This window comes from Oncorhynchus clarkii, chromosome 19, assembly GCF_045791955.1.
Source record: "Oncorhynchus clarkii lewisi isolate Uvic-CL-2024 chromosome 19, UVic_Ocla_1.0, whole genome shotgun sequence".
Taxonomy (NCBI): Eukaryota; Metazoa; Chordata; class Actinopteri; order Salmoniformes; family Salmonidae; genus Oncorhynchus; species Oncorhynchus clarkii.
This window is the reverse complement of record NC_092165.1, coordinates 14771932-14792848: the sequence shown is the minus strand read 5'-3', so window position 1 is coordinate 14792848 and position 20917 is coordinate 14771932. Positions and strand designations below refer to the sequence as shown.

The window sequence follows — 20917 nt, the reverse complement described above, 5'->3', positions numbered from 1 at the left end:
AATGGTATTCGGTAAGGGCCTGTTTTCAAAAAGCCTCTCTGAGTAAGATTGCCTTTTAGATCATAATGAATAAGACTATATAGACAGGTAGGGAACTGATCATCGATTAGCACTTCTACTCTGAGACTTTTTGTGGATACGGGCCCAGATCTTGATACATTTTATCCTAAGTGTGAGACCATGCCTTTCAATTATCACACCATTAAAGAGTGTCAAGTAATCAAATCAACTAACATGTTTGCATAGTACTCATAGCAATCCTTTATTGCCCAATCAGAAGATGCTCCATAGCAGGGTGCTTATATCATATTTCTTGATCAAACATCCTCTCACTCTGTATCTGCATTTTTGCTACACTCGCATTAACATCTGCTAACCATGTGTATGTGACCAATAAAATGTGAATTGACATGTAGGATAGGAAGCCTGAACTGCTGCTAATCAAATAAGAGACCATACAAGATGGACCAGAGAGCATTGATCTGCTGAGTGGACTAAAGATCGGGGTGCAAGGTAAGGGAGAAATACATATAGCCTACAGACAGTAATAGATCTTCAATGGGAATTTTCTTCATTCATAAAATGAAATCAATACAGCTCATGTTTACATACAAAAACACAATGTATGAACTTGACCAGGTAATTGACAAAAACTCCAGAGTAGAGTTCTCTGCCATGTTTTTAAAGTCTATTTTCTAAACTCTTCCTGCAGGTGGTTGGCTGGAGGCTAACAGAGGACACTGGGCGGCCGTCTTGGATTCCCATAGATGGAGAGGACATCACTGAGCGGGCCAGGACCAGCGGCGACATAGTGGAGGTCAGTGGATGGGACAGTGTCTTCAACTCTGGGCTGGGGAACAACACTGTTAACTGTTGGGGTAGGTTCCTTGTCAATCATTGGCTTATTGGTGAAATCAGCAGTCAGACAATATCTTCTTTGAGTAAATCAATCAAACCTTTATTAATGCAATTTCAGACAGAAGTTGACAATGGAAACACAGCATGTGTGTTTCAGAGTAAGTTCTGCATCCCACCTAAGGGCGCAGCTGATTCTATACATGTGATCACTCCCTGGTTGTATGATCACCTACGTCAATGTATGTATACAGCAATAGAGTGTGTCTGGTCAGTTGCTTATTGAATCAGGTTAGAGTGTGTCTGGTCAATTGCTTATTGAATCAGGTTAGAGTGTGTCTGGTCAATTGCTTATTGAATCAGGTTAGAGTGGGTCTGGTACACTAGCTTCTCTGAATTCATTAGCATTGTCCACTGTCACACAAGATCAAAATGTCAAAACCAGACAGTGGTTACTTCTCTTTATCTAGTTTCGGTCTGACTCAGACCTAGCCTGCAAGCACACTCTTACAACAGCTAGGGCTTAACCACAGAGTTTTAGGCACATAACAGTATCTTATAAGGCCTGCAGCAAAACATATGACTTTTAAGGTCCCCTTAATCAATAATGGGGAGGGTCTTTGGGACCCTAACCCCTTCATAACCACAATCAGAAACAGACAGTCGAACACAGAACAACAAACAAACTTAGTCTCCATGACAACAGACTTGCAGAGACGAGGGCAAGGTGTAGATTTGGTCTACGGGGAGGTGTCCATATGCGGCGGGAGAGAACACACACAGACTTGACTAGCGATGCTCCGTCCTGCTGCTATAGTTGTGATTCAGAGAGACTGACGCCTCAGGTTAACCCCCTAACCCCCTAACAGGTGCTGCCTTCAGCCTGCCTTCTATAGGATCTATCAACTGGAACATGGACCCTGCAACAACACAAACACTGCCTGACCTTTGTCCTCCTCTCCTTATGTTAAACCAGACCTCAGACAATGTCAGTCCCTCAACACTAAATGGCTACACAAGCCCATTGACAAATGACAGTAGTAGTAATGCTATCAGCAGATCTAATGGCAAAGATAAGCGTTTCCCCAAACAGGTTGAGATCCACAAGAGGATGCACACGGTGGTTGTACACTTTTGGCTGTACCCAGTGTCAGATGCGCTTTGCCAATGCTTGTCACCTAAAGAGGCACCAGAGGGTCCACACGGGATAAATCTATTAGCTGCCCCCAGTGTGACAAAAGGTTCTTCCACCAGCATCATCTGAAGATGTTACTTGAAGGTCCACACGGGAGAGAGGCCGCTCGCCTGTACGCAATGAGTTTCTCAGAGAGGAGCTATCTCAGGAATGACCCGCAGAAAATGCCCATGTATAGAGTATTGTGACATGTAATGTAGTCCTAGTTACTTAGTTTGTAGTGAATTATGTTGGTTTTGGATTTAGTAGGGAACTGGATGAGGTGAACTTAGGAAAGAATGAGTATGATGAGGCAGGGTTGGTGTAATGGCGTCTGTAAAAATGCTTCTCTGATAAAGTGACAACCTTGTCCTGTTTGATGTCTGTGTTTTATAATGTGGAAATGATAGTGCCTTAATTGTTTTCTAGTGCCTGTGTAATGTTGAACCTTTTCCAAAGTATTCTCAAATAAATGTTATCAAAGCGAGGGTACCAAATGTACAGAAAGGCTACGAATAGAGTTGTCATCCCCTCTTCCTCAAATCTATGGATCCAAATCGCATTCTGCACTTGTGTTATTTATGCATGTTCAAGTTTCTCCATTTACTCACCCTCTTCTGAACCCAAAAGCAATTTGATCGATATGATGATATAGCCGATGTCTCTGCCTCATATGTCTGAACAGCTGCGATTTTAATGAAAGTTCCAAAAATATGTATGAAGGCTACAACCTTCTCTGTCTGGTGTGACTGATATTGCTGTAACAATAGTCTCAAACAAGACAGACGGTCTACACATTGGGACAAAACAATTAGCGTTTTGTGTGATGATATAATCTTTATAGTTATGCTGCCATATAGCCAGTTTTCTGCCTCCTGTTTAGCCCATGTTTGCAATGACGATGAAAAAATAACATTAGACAACTGTAAGAAAAAACATAGTTATGTCTCTTGTAACTGTTTTGTGTACAGTTGAAGTCAGAAGTTTACATACACCGAGGTTAGAGTCATTAAATATAGTTTTTCAACCACTCTACAAATTTATTTTTATTTTTATAGTTTTGGCAAGTCGGTTAGGACATCTGCTTTGTGCATGACACAAGTGATTTTTCCAACAATTGTTTACAGACAGATTATTTCACTTATAATTCCCTTTATCACAATTCCGGTGGGTCAGAAGTTTACATACACTAAGTTGACTGTGCCTTTAAACAGCTTGGAAGATTCCAGAAAATTATGTAATGGCTTTAGAAGCTTCTAATAGGAAAATTGACATCATTTGAGTAAATTTGAGGTGTACCTGTGGATGTATTTTAAGGCCTATCTTCAAACTCAGTGCCTCTTTCCTTGACATCATGGGAAAATCAAAAGAAATCAGCCCAAATTTGTAGACCTCCACAAGTCTGGTTCATCCTTGGGAGAAATTTCCAAACGCCTGAAGGTACCATGTTCATCTGTACAAACAATAGTACGCAAGTATAAACACCATGGGACCACAGAACCGTCATACCGCTCAGGAAGGAGACATGTTCTGTCTCCTACAGATGAACATACTTTGGTGCGAAAAGTACAAATCAATCCCAGAACATCAAAGGACCCTGTGAAGATGCTGGAGGAAACAGGTACAAAAGTATCTATATCCACAGTAAAACGAGTCCTATATCGACATAACCTGAAAGGCCGCTCAGCAAGGAAGAAGCCACTGCTTCAAAACCACCATAAAAAAAGAGACTCCACCACCACAACAACACAACCAGTGGACAAGTGGACTGAACAACCTCAGTCCTGGTGGTCATCAGAGAGACAGAGGCTCCAGTCAGGGATCCAGTCTGCAGCCCAAACACTTCTCTCCACAGTCTCAGTGCAGGGATGGAGCAGGACCTGGGGCTGATAGGGATAGACCCTCCTGTTCCTATGATAAAAACACCACATTATCAATAATTAACAGAACAGGGCACCCTGGGCTTCAGCCTTCACAGAGAGTAGTGGGAGACCCCTCTGGTGGGAGTCTATTGGGAGGTCTGTCTTTTCCTTCAGGGTCTCATCTTTAATACAGTGCCTTGCGAAAGTATTCGGCCCCCTTGAACTTTGCGACCTTTTGCCACATTTCAGGCTTCAAACATAAAGATATAAAACTGTATTTTTTTGTGAAGAATCAACAACAAGTGGGACACAATCATGAAGTGGAACGACATTTATTGGATATTTCAAACTTTTTTAACAAATCAAAAACTGAAAAATTGGGCGTGCAAAATTATTCAGCCCCCTTAAGTTAATACTTTGTAGCGCCACCTTTTGCTGCGATTACAGCTGTAAGTCGCTTGGGGTATGTCTCTATCAGTTTTGCACATCGAGAGACTGACATTTTTTCCCATTCCTCCTTGCAAAACAGCTCGAGCTCAGTGAGGTTGGATGGAGAGCATTTGTGAACAGCAGTTTTCAGTTCTTTCCACAGATTCTCGATTGGATTCAGGTCTGGACTTTGACTTGGCCATTCTAACACCTGGATATGTTTATTTTTGAACCATTCCATTGTAGATTTTGCTTTATGTTTTGGATCATTGTCTTGTTGGAAGACAAATCTCCGTCCCAGTCTCAGGTCTTTTGCAGACTCCATCAGGTTTTCTTCCAGAATGGTCCTGTATTTGGCTCCATCCATCTTCCCATCAATTTTAACCATCTTCCCTGTCCCTGCTGAAGAAAAGCAGGCCCAAACCATGATGCTGCCACCACCATGTTTGACAGTGGGGATGGTGTGTTCAGAGTGATGAGCTGTGTTGCTTTTACGCCAAACATAACGTTTTGCATTGTTGCCAAAAAGTTCAATTTTGGTTTCATCTGACCAGAGCACCTTCTTCCACATGTTTGGTGTGTCTCCCAGGTGGCTTGTGGCAAACTTTAAACAACACTTTTTATGGATATCTTTAAGAAATGGCTTTCTTCTTGCCACTCTTCCATAAAGGCCAGATTTGTGCAATATACGACTGATTGTTGTCCTATGGACAGAGTCTCCCACCTCAGCTGTAGATCTCTGCAGTTCATCCAGAGTGATCATGGGCCTCTTGGCTGCATCTCTGATCAGTCTTCTCCTTGTATGAGCTGAAAGTTTAGAGGGACGGCCAGGTCTTAGTAGATTTGCAGTGGTCTGATACTCCTTCCATTTCAATATTATCGCTTGCACAGTGCTCCTTGGGATGTTTAAAACTTGGGAAATCTTTTTGTATCCAAATCCGGCTTTAAACTTCTTCACAACAGTATCTCGGACCTGCCTGGTGTGTTCCTTGTTCTTCATGATGCTCTCTGCGCTTTTAACGGACCTCTGAGACTATCACAGTGCAGGTGCATTTATACGGAGACTTGATTACACACAGGTGGATTGTATTTATCATCATTAGTCATTTAGGTCAACATTGGATCATTCAGAGATCCTCACTGAACTTCTGGAGAGAGTTTGCTGCACTGAAAGTAAAGGGGCTGAATAATTTTGCACGCCCAATTTTTCAGTTTTTGATTTGTTAAAAAAGTTTGAAATATCCAATAAATGTCATCCACTTCATGATTGTGTCCCACTTGTTGTTGATTCTTCACAAAAAAATACAGTTTTATATCTTTGTTTGAAGCCTGAAATGTGGCAAAAGGTCGCAAAGTTCAAGGGGGCCGAATACTTTCGCAAGGCACTGTATAAATCCTTTCTGTTCAGTGTAAACACAAGTGGTCCGAGTATGGATAGCCATGAGGTGAGGAACATAGCAGAAACTGATATTTTGTTTGAAACTGCTGGCGAGTGAAGATGACAGTGAGAATGAGTGGGTTTCAGTGGCGAAAAAGGAAGGAAACAACAGAAGTAAAGTTGTTGTGGAAACCCTTAGACTCGTCTTTAGTCTGAGTGAGTGTTTTGGAAATCCTCGATAGTCTCGATAGATGTCATGGAATGTGTTGGGTGAAGTGGCGTCAGAGTCACAAGAAGTGGGTTTATTTGGATTTTTGTGTGTGTCTGCGGAGTACAAGAGGTGTGCATTGTGTCTTAAGAAGATATGAGTGGAATGTTTTGTGTATGGATCTTCAAAGCAGAGCGCCTATCAACAGGATTATATCTGGGATGGCGCATAAAGTGTGTACAGATTTAATACCTGAGGAAGTAGGTAGTTATTGGAGCAGGTTGACTGACCCGTATGGTCGATTTAATGAAGAAATACACTTAATCCACAATCTCTCCCTCATGTAAAGTTGGGCTATGTGGGATACCCTTTAAGAGCCTACATGCTAAATATTTGTTAAGGTGTCAAGTGTTTGCAGACAGGAAGAGTATCGAATGCTAGTGGAGGTTAGATGCTGCAATTAAGGTGGCAAACATGCACCCGGATTGCCCTGTTAGATTGAATTGGACTGGATTGCCCTGTTAGATAGAATTGATAGAATTGGACTGTCCAGCATGTGTCCTACCTGGAGGTGGTGAGAAGAGTTGAAGGAACGAATAGAGCTGTAGATGCAATGGTAGTAGAGCCTACATCAGTGAATGTGTGTGTAAAAATGTGTGCTTTGTAGCATTTATTGCAATGGTCATCAACTGCACAGCACAAACGAAGAAGAAATCAGACTAAATTGGCATCATTTTAAGTGCAGCTGAACGTTTTTTGGGGGGCTCAGTGATTTGACAGAAGAGGCAGTACAAGTAACCCTATCAACGAAGATACTGCCCTAACAGACTCCTGAGCCTGTGTCGGGATGTGATTTAAATTGGAATGTGACTGAAGGAGGGGGAGTTTTATTTTTTACTTTGTATAATGTCGTTTTCAACCCGTAGTTTACCACCCATACAGTAGGTGGCGGCATGCACCTCTAACAGTTGTTTGCGAACCGTCATATCAAAGAAGTTAACGGAAGTGACCAGTTACCTAGAACAATTTCCTCTTTTGAATTTGTATGGGTTATTGAGATGTTTATTAACATCATTGAACTCACAATATGACTCATTTAACTGGACAGTAACACATACTAACCTCAGGTAGTCTTTAATTCGCGTTGGAGACGGGACTTGGTTGATTTATGTTATCTAAGAAATGCTTGCTAGCTGCTAACAATAATGGCTAACATTAATTGTATGGTTTTTCACACTCAAATAGCCTCCGTCATGGAGGTGCTAGCGAATGCAGCTGTGGCAGAGATCTGTAAACTCGTAGACGACGACTATGCAGTGTTTCGTTTGGAAATAACTCAAAGCCAGAAAGAAAACAGGGGATTGCGGAGGAAACTACAGCTACTGGAACTGAAGGTAGCACGGGAGCGCGCAGAGAGGACAATACGAGAGCGTGTCCTCGCCAGTCGTCCCAGTAGTGTCAAAGTCGTCGACCGATACAGAATAGCAAGAGGTACATTTGGCAAAATACCGCCCGTTCATGCCTGTAGCCGCATTACTCTCTGCATTAGCCAGCAGATCCGACCAGCTTGCTTGCAGCTGCACTAGGTCTAGGTCAGCCATATTTTCTGAGTAGATTAAAACAGAACCGGGGCGAGACATGGCTCAGAAAGCATACCTCAATCCAGGGATTAAAACATGCTTTGTATTCTGAATTGTCCAATTATCCCAATTGTTACACTGAGAGAATTGAAAGACTGCTAGTTTTTCTGGAAAACTGGACTGTTCATTATTATGCTAGGTAGCAGAAGCAACAGCGGCCATTTTGGGAATGGCAGTGTCAGCCAATCAGCTCCTTTGTTGTTCAACGCCATTCCATAATGGCTACTGTTAGCTAGCATGAGGACAAACATGGCAGTTTACTTAACTAGCACTCTTCAATATTCTCTTTGTAACAATGGGACAAGAGTGTCCAAAGCACTACTCAATTGAAGTACATTTTCTAAACCATATCTCACTCTGGCTCCACATGTCTTAATCTACACAGGAAGTCTGTCATCCTAGTGCAGCTGTAAACAAGCAGATAGGATCTGCTGGCTACCCTCTGCACGTGTTCAGATGTGTTAGCCAGAATTATGTATTGGTCAGTTTTTGAATAATAAGCAATAATTCCCCCTATTAATTAGCTATCTTGAGCAAAGACACATGATCATATTCGAACCTGTTCGAACCTATTCGTCTCTTATCTGATTCTTGATTTACTGCATTTCCTATTTTTTACTAAATGAAAACTAAATGAAAACATTCTAGACAGTGACAAAACTGTCAATAGTGTACAATATAGCACTGACAGTAGCTAACCTAACCACCTCTTTTGCCCAATCACTCTCTCAGGTGAAGGACATCTCACTGAAGGCTACAGAAGCATTGTGAAGCCAGCGGGACATAATACATGGGGAGATGACCAACCAATCACTGTTGATGAGGGGAGTGGAACCTCAACCCAGCATGTTATCGTGATAGAGGTTAGTGTAATAGTATTACATCAAATGTGTCCAGTTTATTTCAGGAAGGCTCCCCTCAGCTGTTCACTTGCTTACATCTTCATTTATCTGTGAGACTTCAAAATTACATTGTTATCCAATTCTACTCATGTATCGGCAATAACTGGGGATGGGCATTTTAAATATTTTCACTATTCAAACAATTATAATTGTATTTAATTGAGACAAAGCCTTTTCATAGTTAAAATAGACCTATGATTTTTTTTCTTCCCAAATTAATACTGTTGTAAGTATTTTGAATACTAACCTCCTTTCAGATATTCAAATAACCTCCCCCATTCCTGGTAATAACCTCCTTTCTTCTTGTGTCAGTCTGCAGACACAGAGGATGCAGGTCCTGGGGTCAAGCAGGAGAGGACTGGAGGAGAGGAGGACCCACGACACAGCAGAGACATCCAGACTGGAGCAGCGTCTGGAGTGGCGCCCCCTGTAGCCACAGAGGACCTATCCACCGCCATGGCGCCCCAGGCCAAGACACGGCACAGCACCACGGAGGTCAGTGGAACGTGGAATGCCGTCCTTAAGTCAGAGACCACAGATCAGACCCATAAAGACCGAGTCTGTTGCCACTAGGCTGTCCTGTTCCCAGCTCAGAGTATTTACCAGTATTTTACCAGAGCCAGAGGACGGTTCATTCCCTTGGAGATGGTGAGGCGTTAGACACTTGTGTTGATGATCTCTTCTTACACTACAGAGATGGACCCTGGCAACATGCCCGTGGGGTTTAGACACACAGAATGATCTGTCTAGAGGGGAATGGAACCGGTACAATAGTATTGTATACTCTGAAGGGTGCCTAGATAAGAAAGGGGAGGTTGTAGTCTTTGGTAGATGAGATGACTTTGAAAGTGGAGGGTGGCTCTCCTCCCACATGGAATGCAGATAGTCACCTAGGAGACAGACACTCTGCAAATATTTACAGGGGAAGCTTTGAGACAAATCCAAATGCCACGACCCACTCCCCTGTACATGCGTTCAGGGATTGCGATACAGTGTTCATGTCGATGGCACTTTCCGATTCACACGGCCGTGTCCTTTTCAATCAGGTTTTGAACTTAAATGACAGGGCTAGAGCCCAGGCTCAGGGAGGTCGCGCAACATCAGGGGGTAGTAAAGAGAAACGGTTCCTCTGCATGTTCTGTAACAAAGGCTTTAGCTGCCTTCATTGGGTGGAGATCTACCAGAGGGTCCACACAGGGGTGAAACCCATCAGCTGCATCCAGTGTGAGAAGAGGTTCTCCCACCAGCACCAGCAGAAGAGGCACCTGAAGGTCCACACAGGAGAAAGGCCGTTCGCCTGTAAGCACTGCGGGAAGAAGTTCTCAAAGAGGAGCTCTCTCAGGATACACCAGCAGAAAAATACATTCCAGTCTATAACATAGAAAGTAACCATTCTGCTCGATAGCTTCTGAGGTTTAGATCAAACCCTGCATTAAAGACAAAGATGAATTCTTTGTTGTCGGCAAAACATATCCACCAATGCATTTGGAGTAACAGATTTCAGTGTAGAATATTGCATCTATACATTGTGTGATATACAGTGCCTAGTGAAAGTCTACACATACCTTGCACAGTCTTCACATTTTTCTTCCTTAAAATTAAGTCTAAAGGGGATTAAATTGGACTTAGAAAGTTAAAGTATTGTGGTGGCAACACCTAATCCTGGAATAGTTGTATTCTTCACACATTACACACATTCTAATGCCAAATACACACCAGAATGACTTTCCAAGAGGTGTTGAGTGATCCTGACTTAAATCTGAGACAATGTTTGAATATTGCTGTCCATCAATTATTCCCAATCAAAAGTACTGAATTTGAGCAATATTGACCGGAACAATTAATATAATTAATATACAAGTAAAATAATATAAATACTTGATAGTGAAGACATCAAAACTATGAAATTACACACAAGGAATCATGTAGTAACCAGAAAAGTGTTATACAAATCTAAATATATTTGAGAATCTTCAAATTGGTCACCCTTTGCCTTGATGACAACTTTGCACAGTCTTGCCATTTTCAACCAGTTTCATGAAATGGAATGCATTTCAAAAAAGTGAATTTGTGGACTCCGTCTGTCCTGAGTGGTGCAGCGGTCTAAGGCATTGCATCTCAGTGCAAGAGGTGTCACTGCAGTCCCTGGTTCGAGGCCAGGCTGTATCACATCTGGCTGGGATTGGGAGTCCCATAGGGCAGCGCACAATTGGTCCGGGTTTGGTCGGAGTAGGCAGTCATTGTAAATAAGAATTTTTTATTAACTGACTTTTCTAGTTAAATTAAAAATGTTTTAAAAAATTGCCTTGACGACAACTTTGCACACTCTTGGCATTCTCTCAACCAGCTTCATGAGGAATGCGTTTCCAACGGTCTTGAAGGAGTCCCCACATTTGCTGAGCACTTGTTGGCTACTTTTCATTCACTATGCGGTCCAACTCATCCCAAACCAACTCAACTGAGTTGAGGTCAGGTGATTGTAGCAGCCAGGACATCTGATGCAGCACTCCATCACTCTCCTTGGTCAAATAGCTCTTACACAGCCTGTAGGTGTATTTTGGGTCATTGTCTTGTTGAAAAACAAATGATAGTCCCACTAAGCACAAACCAGATGGGGTGGCGTATCGCTGCAGAATGCTGTGGTAGCCATACTGGTTAATTGTGCCTTGAATTCTAAATAAATCAGACAGTGTCACCAGCAAAGCACCATCACATCTACTACTCCATGCTTCACGGTGGGAACCACACATGCAAAAATCATCCATTCACCTACTCTGCGTCTCACAGACACGGCGGTTGGAACCAAAAATCTCACATTTGGACTCATCAGACCAAAAGAAGGATTTCCAACGGTCTAATGTCCATTCTCGTGTTTCTTGGCCCAAGCAAGTCTTCTTCTTATTGGTGTCCTTTAGCATTGGTTTCTTTGCAGCAATTCGACCACGAAGGCCTGATTCACAGTCTCCTCTGAACAATTGATGTTGAGATGCGTCTGTTACTTGAACTCTGTGAAGCATTTATTTGGGCTGCAATTTCTGAGGCTGGTAACTCTAATGAACTTATCCTCTGCAGCAGAGGAGACTCTGGGTCTTCTATTCCTGTGGCGGTCCTCATGAGAGCCAGTTTCATGATGGCACTTGATGGTTTTTGCAACTGCACGTGAAGGAACTTTAAAAGTTTTACGGATTGACTGACCTTTGTCTTAAAAGTAATGATGGACTGTCGTTTCTTTTTGCTTATTTGAGTTGTTCATGCCATAATATGCACTTGGTCTTTTACCAAATAGGGCTATCTTCTGTATAACACCACTACCTTGTCACAACACATCTGACTGGCTCAAACTCATTAAGAAGAAAGGAAATTCCACAAATCAACTCATTAATTGAAATGCATTCCAGGTGACTACCTCATGAAGCTGATTGAGACAATGTCAAGAGTGTGTGAAGAGGTTGCTACTTTGAAGAATCTAAAATATATTTTGATTTGTTTAAAACTTTTTGGGTTATTTCATAGTTGTGATGTCTTCTATTATTCTACAATGTAGAAAATAGTACAAATAAAGAAAAAACCCTTGAATGAGTAGGTGTCCAAACTTTTGACTGGAACTGTATACGCCAAAAAAGTATTTTACACATTGTGTTTGTACTGTGTAGGCTATGATGTTAAAAAAAGCCTATTTCATTACTTCCATTCAACTACCAATTTTTTTTTTCACCAGATACTTTTTTAATTCAGTTCATCAGGTTCATGCAGATTTTTAGTTGAGACGTTGTGTGGTTATCATGTTGTGTATTAACGTTTTAATAAACACAAAATGGGACTTTATTTTAAGACTTTCATTGAGACTTATTTTATCCGCATACACAGTGCTTTATAACCAATACACTTTATAACCAATACACTCTCCACCAACAGTGGAGAGTTTTTTTCCTCTAATAAAAACTTTCTCCCAAGGGGGATCGAAGCTCACGGCCGTCATCTCTCTCCGTCTCTGGGTTTATCACGCCACCATTTAGTGATGGCAGTCGAGGAAATTACAGCAATTTGACAAGACCACGAGCATCTTCCCCCCCCAAAAAAATTACGATCTACGCGAATATAACTTGTTGTATAATCCTCCTACATCTTTAGTGCTATGCACATTAATATATGTGAAACGGATAGGCAAAAACCTTTTGGTCATATATGGGAGGTAGTAGCCTAGTCAAGGATGCATCATCATGCAATATTGGGACACAACACTTTACAGACCTAGACATAGCGGAACAAAATAACCTTGAATTTGTAGGTTTTAAAATAATCCCTCTGGTGGCCAAATGTACCTATTTTAATTAATACCATTGGTTTGTGGATAAAAAGTCTAAGGTCTTTGATAGGATGATGTGGAATTTGTTGCAGGAAATAATCACTGCCACCTTGTGAGATTAGCGTAAGGATAACATGTGCCAGGTTATCTGATCGAACCAGCTAGAATGTAAAAGAGAAAAGGGTGGATACCTAGTCAGTTGTACAACTAAATGCATTCAACCCAACCCCTCTGAATCAGAGAGGGGCAGGGGGCTGCCTTAAACAACATCCGCGTCATCGGCGCCCGAGGAGCAGTTGTGTAGCTTTTATCATGTGCAAGTAAATCAACCATTTTAATTGGCTGATGCACATTTTAAGACTGAGAAACTGTTTATAATGTTAGCAAGTATGGCCCATCCATGTTGAAAGTGTGTTTATTATCTTTGTGTATGTACCCGAGGGAGTGTACGTCTGTGTAATCTGTATCACCTCTCTCTTCCAGGAGGAGGAGGGTCCAGAGGTGCTGCTGGTGAAGGAGGAGGGGTGTGAGGAGGGTCTGGGGAACCCTGAGGGGAACATGGTCATGGAGGACAACCAGACTACACCTCCTCCTGAACCGGCAGAGGAACCAGCTGAGCAACACAGGACCACACACAGCCTCACTGAGGTGAGCCCAGTGTGAACTACTGTCTGAATGGTATTATAGTATAGTTCAGTGCCTCTATCCACAAAGCCTCTCGAGTAGGAGTGCTGATCTAGGATCAGTTTAGCCTTTTAGATCATAATGAATAGGATTATATGGAAAGATCAGCACTCCTACTCTGAGACTTTTTGTGGATACGGGCCCAGCTCTTGATAAATGTTGTCTTAAGTGTGGGAACATGCCTTTGAATTTAAAACCATGTAAAACAATCAAATCAACTAACAAGTTTTCATAGTACTCATAGCAATCCCTCATTGCCCAATCAGAAGATGCTCCATAGCAGGGTGCTGATATCAGATTTCTTGATCCAACATCCTCTCACTCTGTATCTTTTACAGTCAGTAGACATGGAGGATGGGAAGCCTGATCTGCTACTAGTCAAAGAGGAGACTATAGAAGACGGACCAGAGAGCATTGACCTGCTGAGTGGACTAAAGATGGGGGAGCAAGGTAAGGGAGAAATACATCTGGGTCTTTTTTATAAATGATGAGCTCAAAATTGGGATCAAAATTTCAAAAATGGTTTGAAACCAAAATAATGATTTTCTTGCAGTTCCACAGTGTACTTAAAGGAATATATGCAAATTGTCCATTAACGCCACCTATACAACAACATAGGCCCAATACTATACATCCTTTAAGAAGGGTTCATACAGACATTGGAAAGTCAAATTCAAGGACCCTCAGGGACTTTTTTTTCAGGCACTTAGTAATTTTCAAGGGCCTCAATATTGTATAATTTATATCATTGGAAATATAGGGCCTAATATAGGACCCCCCCCCCCCCCCACCAAAAAGTGTCCCCCACAAAAAAGTAAACCATTAGCACTTTTTTTGTAGGCTTTGTCAATGCATTGATATTCAAATTAGTATTACATTCTAAAATATGAGAATAATGTGGAGTTGCCTGACTAAATAGATTGGTTGCATGCATGGCGATTTTCCTGTAGCCGACGCAGCCACACATAAAGCAGTGAATAGCGGTAGCATCAAACTCACCATCACTCACCATCAGTTGTTTTTTTATAATGAGAAAGCCACCACAAACCAGGTTATTTTTGTACTGGAAGGATTTGTATGGAAAGACAGGTTGAAGCCAACATTCGATGTTGTCGTCCTCATAATAAACCACACGTGGTTTTACAGAAACAGAGTAGCACAAAACCCTTCAATTGAAGCAGCGGGAAACAAACTAAAGTGGCCACATTTCTCAAAAATGAAATTGCAGATAATTATAAGGGAGCAGGAGGACTTATAAATTGTCTACAATAATTACAAGGACTTTTCAAGCACCAAATTGAGGAAATATCTTATTTTCAAGGTAGGCCAATTCCAGTACTTGAATTTGAGCTCCAAATGAAAGTTCAAGTAGGCTACTTCAAGCCCCCTGTATTGTTTAAAATTACAGGTGTAACATGGAAACCAAAATGTATTTGTCATGTCATTTCATTACCAGATCAAATTGAATCAAAATTGATCAAATTGAAAATGAAGCCCACTAGGCTGTGTAATGTGTTGTCATTATATCCAGAATAATTCATAGGAATAGCTTGGGTGGGTGTTGCGCAATAGTCTATCCTACACAATTGTGCACAGTAGACTCAGTGTAATAGTCTATCCTACACAATTGTGCACAGTAGACTCAGTGTAATAGTCTATCCTACACAATTGTGCACAGTAGACTGTGTCCAATCTGAGGCACAAAAACATATGAAAACATCAACTCATTGCCTTGATGCTTTCTATGTTAAATCTTACGAGACCCTGCTGTAAATCAAGCAGATGACAACCGATCAACATCAATTCACTAGTTGACATAAGATCCAACGTGGATCCAGGCACAACTGTCTTCATGGGCATAACAAATGAGACACAAATTCTGGACATTCCTCGCAAACACCTTTTTTTCCCATTTGCTATCACTAACAGCTGTTCATCACTTGAATGTAATTCAAAAAATTCAGATGAATGTGTGAAAATATCACAGCATAATTAAACAGCTCGACATCAAATGCGCATTATGTCATTATTGAAGAACCACGTTAATGACAGTATCGATTTAGGTTTTAAGTATCAAGGTGACTGACTCATTCGGTTGGAAGCATTCGATTTTGCAATCTTTTTGGGGATTTGTGCCCATAAACTGTTTTCACCCCGTAACACACGGACACACAAAATGTTACATCGTTGCACTGTATTTCTGAGATCTCTATACAAAAAAAAAACTGTCCGACAGCTAGATCGAGGATTCTTACAGGGTTAAAGTTAGTCTAATTTAACTGATTAATGCCTAATGTATGATCTAATGGCAACACTGCCATAAATTTAAGGACAGAAAATTAATGTTATGTCAGACAAATCCATCAAGACACAAACCATGAAAGGGTTAACAGGTTTTAAATCAACTCAGCAATTTTATTGAATATATACAAAAGTATTTGGACAACCCTTTGGCTATTTCATCAACATCCGTATAAAATCGAGCACACAGGCATGCAATCTCCATAGACAAACATTGGCAGTAGAATGGCCTTACTGAAGAGCCGTGACATTCAACGTGGCAATGTCATAGCATGCCACCTTTCCAACAAGTCAGTTCAACAAATTTCTGCCCTGGTCAACTGAAAGTGCTGTTATTGTGAAGTAGAAACATCTTGGAGCAACAACGGCTCAGCCATGAAGTTGTAGGCCACACAAGCTCACAGAACAGGACCGTCGAGTGCTGAAGCGTGTAGTGTGTAAAAATATGTTCTCGGTTGCAACACTCACTACCGAGATCCAAACTCCCTCTAGAAGCAACATAAGAACTATTCGGCAGGAGCTTCATGAAATAGTTTCAATGGCGGGCAGCTGCACACAAGCCTAAGATTACCATGCGCAATGCCAAGCGTCGGCTGGAGTGGTGTAAAGATTGCCGCCATTGGATTCTGGAGCAGTGGAAACGCGTTCTCTGGAGTGATGAATCATGCTTCACCGTCTGGATGTCCGATGGATGAATCTGGGTTTGGCGGATGCCAGGAGAACACTACCTGCCCCAATGCATAGTGCCAACTGTAAAGTTTGGTGGATGAGGAATAATGGTCTGGGGCTGTTTTTCATGGTTTGGGCTAGGCCCCTTAGTTCCAGTGAAGGGAAATATAAATGCTACAGCATACAATGACATTCTAGATGATTATGTGCTTCCAACTTTGTGGCAACAGTTTGGGGAAGGACTTTTCCTGTTTCAGCATGACAATACTCTTGTGCACAAAGCGAGGTCCATACAGAAATGGTTTGTCGATCGGTGAAGAAGAATTGACTGGCCTGCACAGTGCCTTGACCTCAACCCCATCGAACACCTTTGGGATGAATTGGAACGCTGCCAGGCCTAATCGCCCAACATCAGTGCCCGACCTCACTAATGCTCGTGGCTGAATGGAAGCAAGTCCTTGCAGAAATGTTCCAGCATCTTCCCAGAAGAGTGGAGGCTGTTATAGCAGCCAAGGGGGACCAACGCCATATTAATGCCCATGATTTTGGAATAAGATGTTTGAGGAGCAGGTGTCCACATACTTTGTCTTATGGTGTATCTATGTCCCCCCCCTTATACCTAAATGTAATGACACAAAGTTGTCCAGCGTAGGAAATCCTCACTGGTACCATAGTTTATAGAAAGACCCACATACAGAACATAATAGATATACTTCAATGGAAATAGTGATGCACCTGGCTATTTAATCAATACAACTTATGTTTACATACAAAAACACATATTGTATTGTATGAACTTCACCAGATAATTCACTCAAACTCCATGTATAGAGTTCTCTGCCAAGTTTGTAAAGTCTACTTTGAAACCTCTTCCTACAGATGGTTGGCTGGAGGCTAACAGAAGAGACTGGGCGGCCATCTTGGAATCCCAGACCCAGATGGGTGCAGCCAAGGGCCCGGGGGACAACATCACTGAGCAGGCCAGGACCAGAGGAGAAATAGTGGAGGTCAGTGGATGGGACAGCATCTTCAACTCTGGGCTGGGGAACAACACTGTTAACTACAACCAGAAACAGACAGTCGAACACAAAACAACAACCGAACTTAGTCTCCATGACAACAGACTGGCTGAGACCAGAGCGGGGCGTAGATTTGGTCTGCAGGGATGGGGAGGTGTCGGTATGCAGCGGGAGAGAATAGACACAGACTCGGCTAGTGATGCTCCGTCCTGCTCCTATAGTTGTGATTCAGAGAGACTGATGGCACCTCAGGTTAACCCCCTAAAAGGTGCTGCCTTCAGCATTCCTTCTATAGGATCTATCAACTGGAACATGGACCCTGCGACATCACAGACCCTCCCTGGCCTTCGTCCTCCTCACACTCTCCTAATGTTAAACCAGACCTCAGACAATGGGAGTTCCTCAACACTAAATGGCTACACAAGCCCATTGACAAATGACAGTAGTAGTAATGCTATCAGCAGATCTGGTGGCAAAGAGAAGCGCTTCCCGTGTTCATTCTGTGGGAAAGCCTTCAGTTTCCCCAAACAGGTGAAGATCCACCAGAGGATGCACACAGGGGAGAAACCTTTCAGCTGCCACCTGTGCCGGGCCAGTTTTTCAGACTCATCCAACCTGAAGAGGCACCAGAGGGTCCACACAGGGGAGAAACCATACAGCTGCCCTCAGTGTGAGAAGAGGTTCTCCCACCAGCACCAGCTGAAGAGGCACCTGATGGTCCACACAGGAGAGAGGCCGTTCTCCTGTATGCACTGCGGGAAGAGATTCTCAGAGAGGAGCTACCTCAGAATACACCAACAGAAAATGCACACAACCCATGTAATGTAGTATTAGCTAGTTTGTAGTTAATTCTGTTGGTTTTCAATGTAGTACAGAACTGGATGAGGTAAAATGAGTGTGATGAGGAAGAGTAGATGATATGGTGATAGTTGGTGTGATGGTGTCTGGAAAAATGCTTCCCTGATGAAAAGTGACAGCCTTGTCCCGTTTGATGCCAGTGTTTTATAATGAGGCACTGATATTGCCTTAATTCATGTTTATTAATGTAGTGAAGCTGTGTGTAATGTTGAAATTGTAAAATTCATTTTATCAAAGTGAGGGTACCTGATTTACACAAAGGATAAAGTGTTACCATAGGGAGAAAAGTTATTCTAGTCACATGTATCACTTTATGCAATAAATACTGTACTTCACAATATTACAATTTTGTTGAAATTAAATAAAAAATTGACTCTGTGCTGACTGACTTGGTTCTTTTTTTTATCATGGTAGGGACTGAGTTTCCCTTCTCTGTCGAAACAAAACATTAAACTTAATTCTTGAATCAACACATATGGACAATTTTTATGAACTACCAATGACTCCTTATTATTGGGGATTTGAATCACAATATTAGAGATTGGCTTGACTGTGGTTAACATTTTATAATGTATACAGTAAAGAGATTCTTATATAAACCTTTTATATGCTCTTCTGTACATTTTGTGTTTACAGTCTGCAGTCCATGAGGACCTGCTGATATCCGGTGTTGCTGGCGAGAGAGACTGGATCTCTGAAGTGGCTGGTCACAAACCCTGGCCCCGGATCAGAAACCTGGATCAGGAGCCGTCACTCTTCCTTCGCGAGTTGGAACCAGGACCGAACCACCACCACACAGAACAAAACCAGTGGACAGGTGGAAGTCCTGTTGGTCATCAAAAAGACAGAGGCCCCAAACAGGGATCCAGTCTGCAGCCCAGACCCTTCTCCTCACAGTCTCAGTGCAGGGATGGAGCAGGACCTGGGGCTGATAGAGATAGACCCTCCTGTTCTCATGAGACAAACACCACAGTATCCATGATGAACAGAGTAGGTCACCCTGGGCTTCAGCCTTCACAGAGAGTGGTGGGAGACCCCCCTGGTAGGAGTCAAACAGGAAGTCTGTCTTCTCCAGGATCTTGTCTAATGCCTGGTGAATGGGTTCATAGAGGGCATGGACCTCGGCCTAGCCTTCCTCAGCTGCCTCATGGGTACCCAATGAATACAGACAGTGTCAGGATGGCCGTTAACAACGAGAGTTACCTAGCCTATAACACAGCACCCAATCCCAACAACACCCAAACAATGGCTTCAGGTCAAGGAGGGAGCTCAAAGACTTCTGCTTCTACCTCCTCTGGTGTCATTGGGTCACAACGTGGGAGGCCGAGCGTTAGGACAGACGCGGACAAGCCGTACGCCTGCCCCACGTGTGGGAAGCGCTTCGCTAGGGCACACTATTTGAGGGAGCACCAGACCGTTCACACCAAGGAGAAGCCCTTCAAGTGTAAACTATGCTACAAGAGCTTCTCCTTCCTGAGTAACCTTACCAGACATCGGAGTGTCCACAACCGGGAGAAATCGTAGCACTGTGGCTTGAGATGTATGTCTGGGATAGATATCATGTTAAGTGTTTTGGGTTAAGAGGGTAATTGAACCACATACCCTTTAACTGGTCATTTGAAACCGGCTTGTGTAAACTGTTTGAGGGAGTAAACCTGGGCTAGAACAAGGAAAGTTTAATATTTACCTTACTGAGGTGATTGATGGAATAAAGTCCTATTATTTTACTCTTTTTGCTAACATATTCTTCCTAAAGTCTGCTCTCAGCTTAAAAGATACTGATCATAGAAGATATGTGTAATGTAATAAGCAGTACCTTATTTCAAATAACAGTGCACATACACTTTTTTCATTTAACCACAACCTTTGGTGACTATTTAACAGTCGTATGGCCTGGAGATAGAAGCTGGTTCTCAGTCTCTCGGTCCCAGCTTTGATGCGCCTGTACTGTCGCCACCTTCTAGATGGTAGCGGGGTGAATAGGCGTCCTTGATGATCTTCCTGTGACATTGGGTCCTGTAGATGTCCTGGAGGGCAGGCAGTGTGCCACTGGTGAAGCGTTGGGGCTAACTGCACCACACTCTAGAGAGCTCTGCGGTTGTGGACAGAGCAATTGCCATACCAGGCAGTGATACAGGATACTCTTATCTTTGGGGCCAAGCCAAATTTCTTCAGCCTCATGAGGTTGAAGAAGTGCAACACCACACTGTATATTTCAGATTGTCAGTGATCTGTATGCCGAAGAACAGTTTTTTCAATGGGTCTAATTTTTGTGTTTTTGTATGGATGTCTTTTTTTCTCCCTCTTTCCAATTTTTTTTCTATGGTTTACCACCCTGTACAGTAGGTTGCGGTATGCACCTCTAAAGATTGTTTGCAAACTGCCGTAATACCGAAGAAAAAGTGAAGTGTCCGGGAACATTTTCCACGTTAAGCGTTTTTTTGATATTATTTAGACGTTTATTAACACCATTTAACTGCACAGCATCACATACTTACCTCATTATTCGCGTTGGAGACAGGACTTGGTTGATATATGTTGTGTTGGTAACGCTAGCTAGCTGCTAACTGTATGGTTTTTCATACTAGCCTCTAACATGAAGGTGCTAGCGAATGCAGCCGTGGCAGAGATC

The 20917-nt window shown here is 42.4% G+C and overlaps 1 protein-coding gene across 2 annotated transcripts; it reads left to right on the top strand.

The window, feature by feature from the left end:
- The first annotated feature begins 735 nt into the window (after nt 1–735).
- LOC139374762 (uncharacterized) lies at nt 736–20012 on the top strand. Of its 2 annotated transcripts, XM_071115893.1 has the most exons (8): nt 736–817; nt 7152–7397; nt 8279–8409; nt 8761–8943; nt 13238–13402; nt 13777–13888; nt 17288–17415; nt 18922–20012. In XM_071115893.1, the coding sequence occupies exons 2-8, from the start codon at nt 7160–7162 to the stop codon at nt 19807–19809; spliced, it is 1845 nt and encodes a 614-aa protein (XP_070971994.1). In that variant the 5' UTR covers nt 736–817; nt 7152–7159; the 3' UTR covers nt 19810–20012. The 2 variants fall into 2 exon arrangements, with proteins under 2 accessions (XP_070971994.1, XP_070971993.1); XM_071115892.1 differs by lacking the exon at nt 736–817 and having other exon boundaries at nt 6918–7397.
- Nucleotides 20013–20917: the final 905 nt, after the last annotated feature.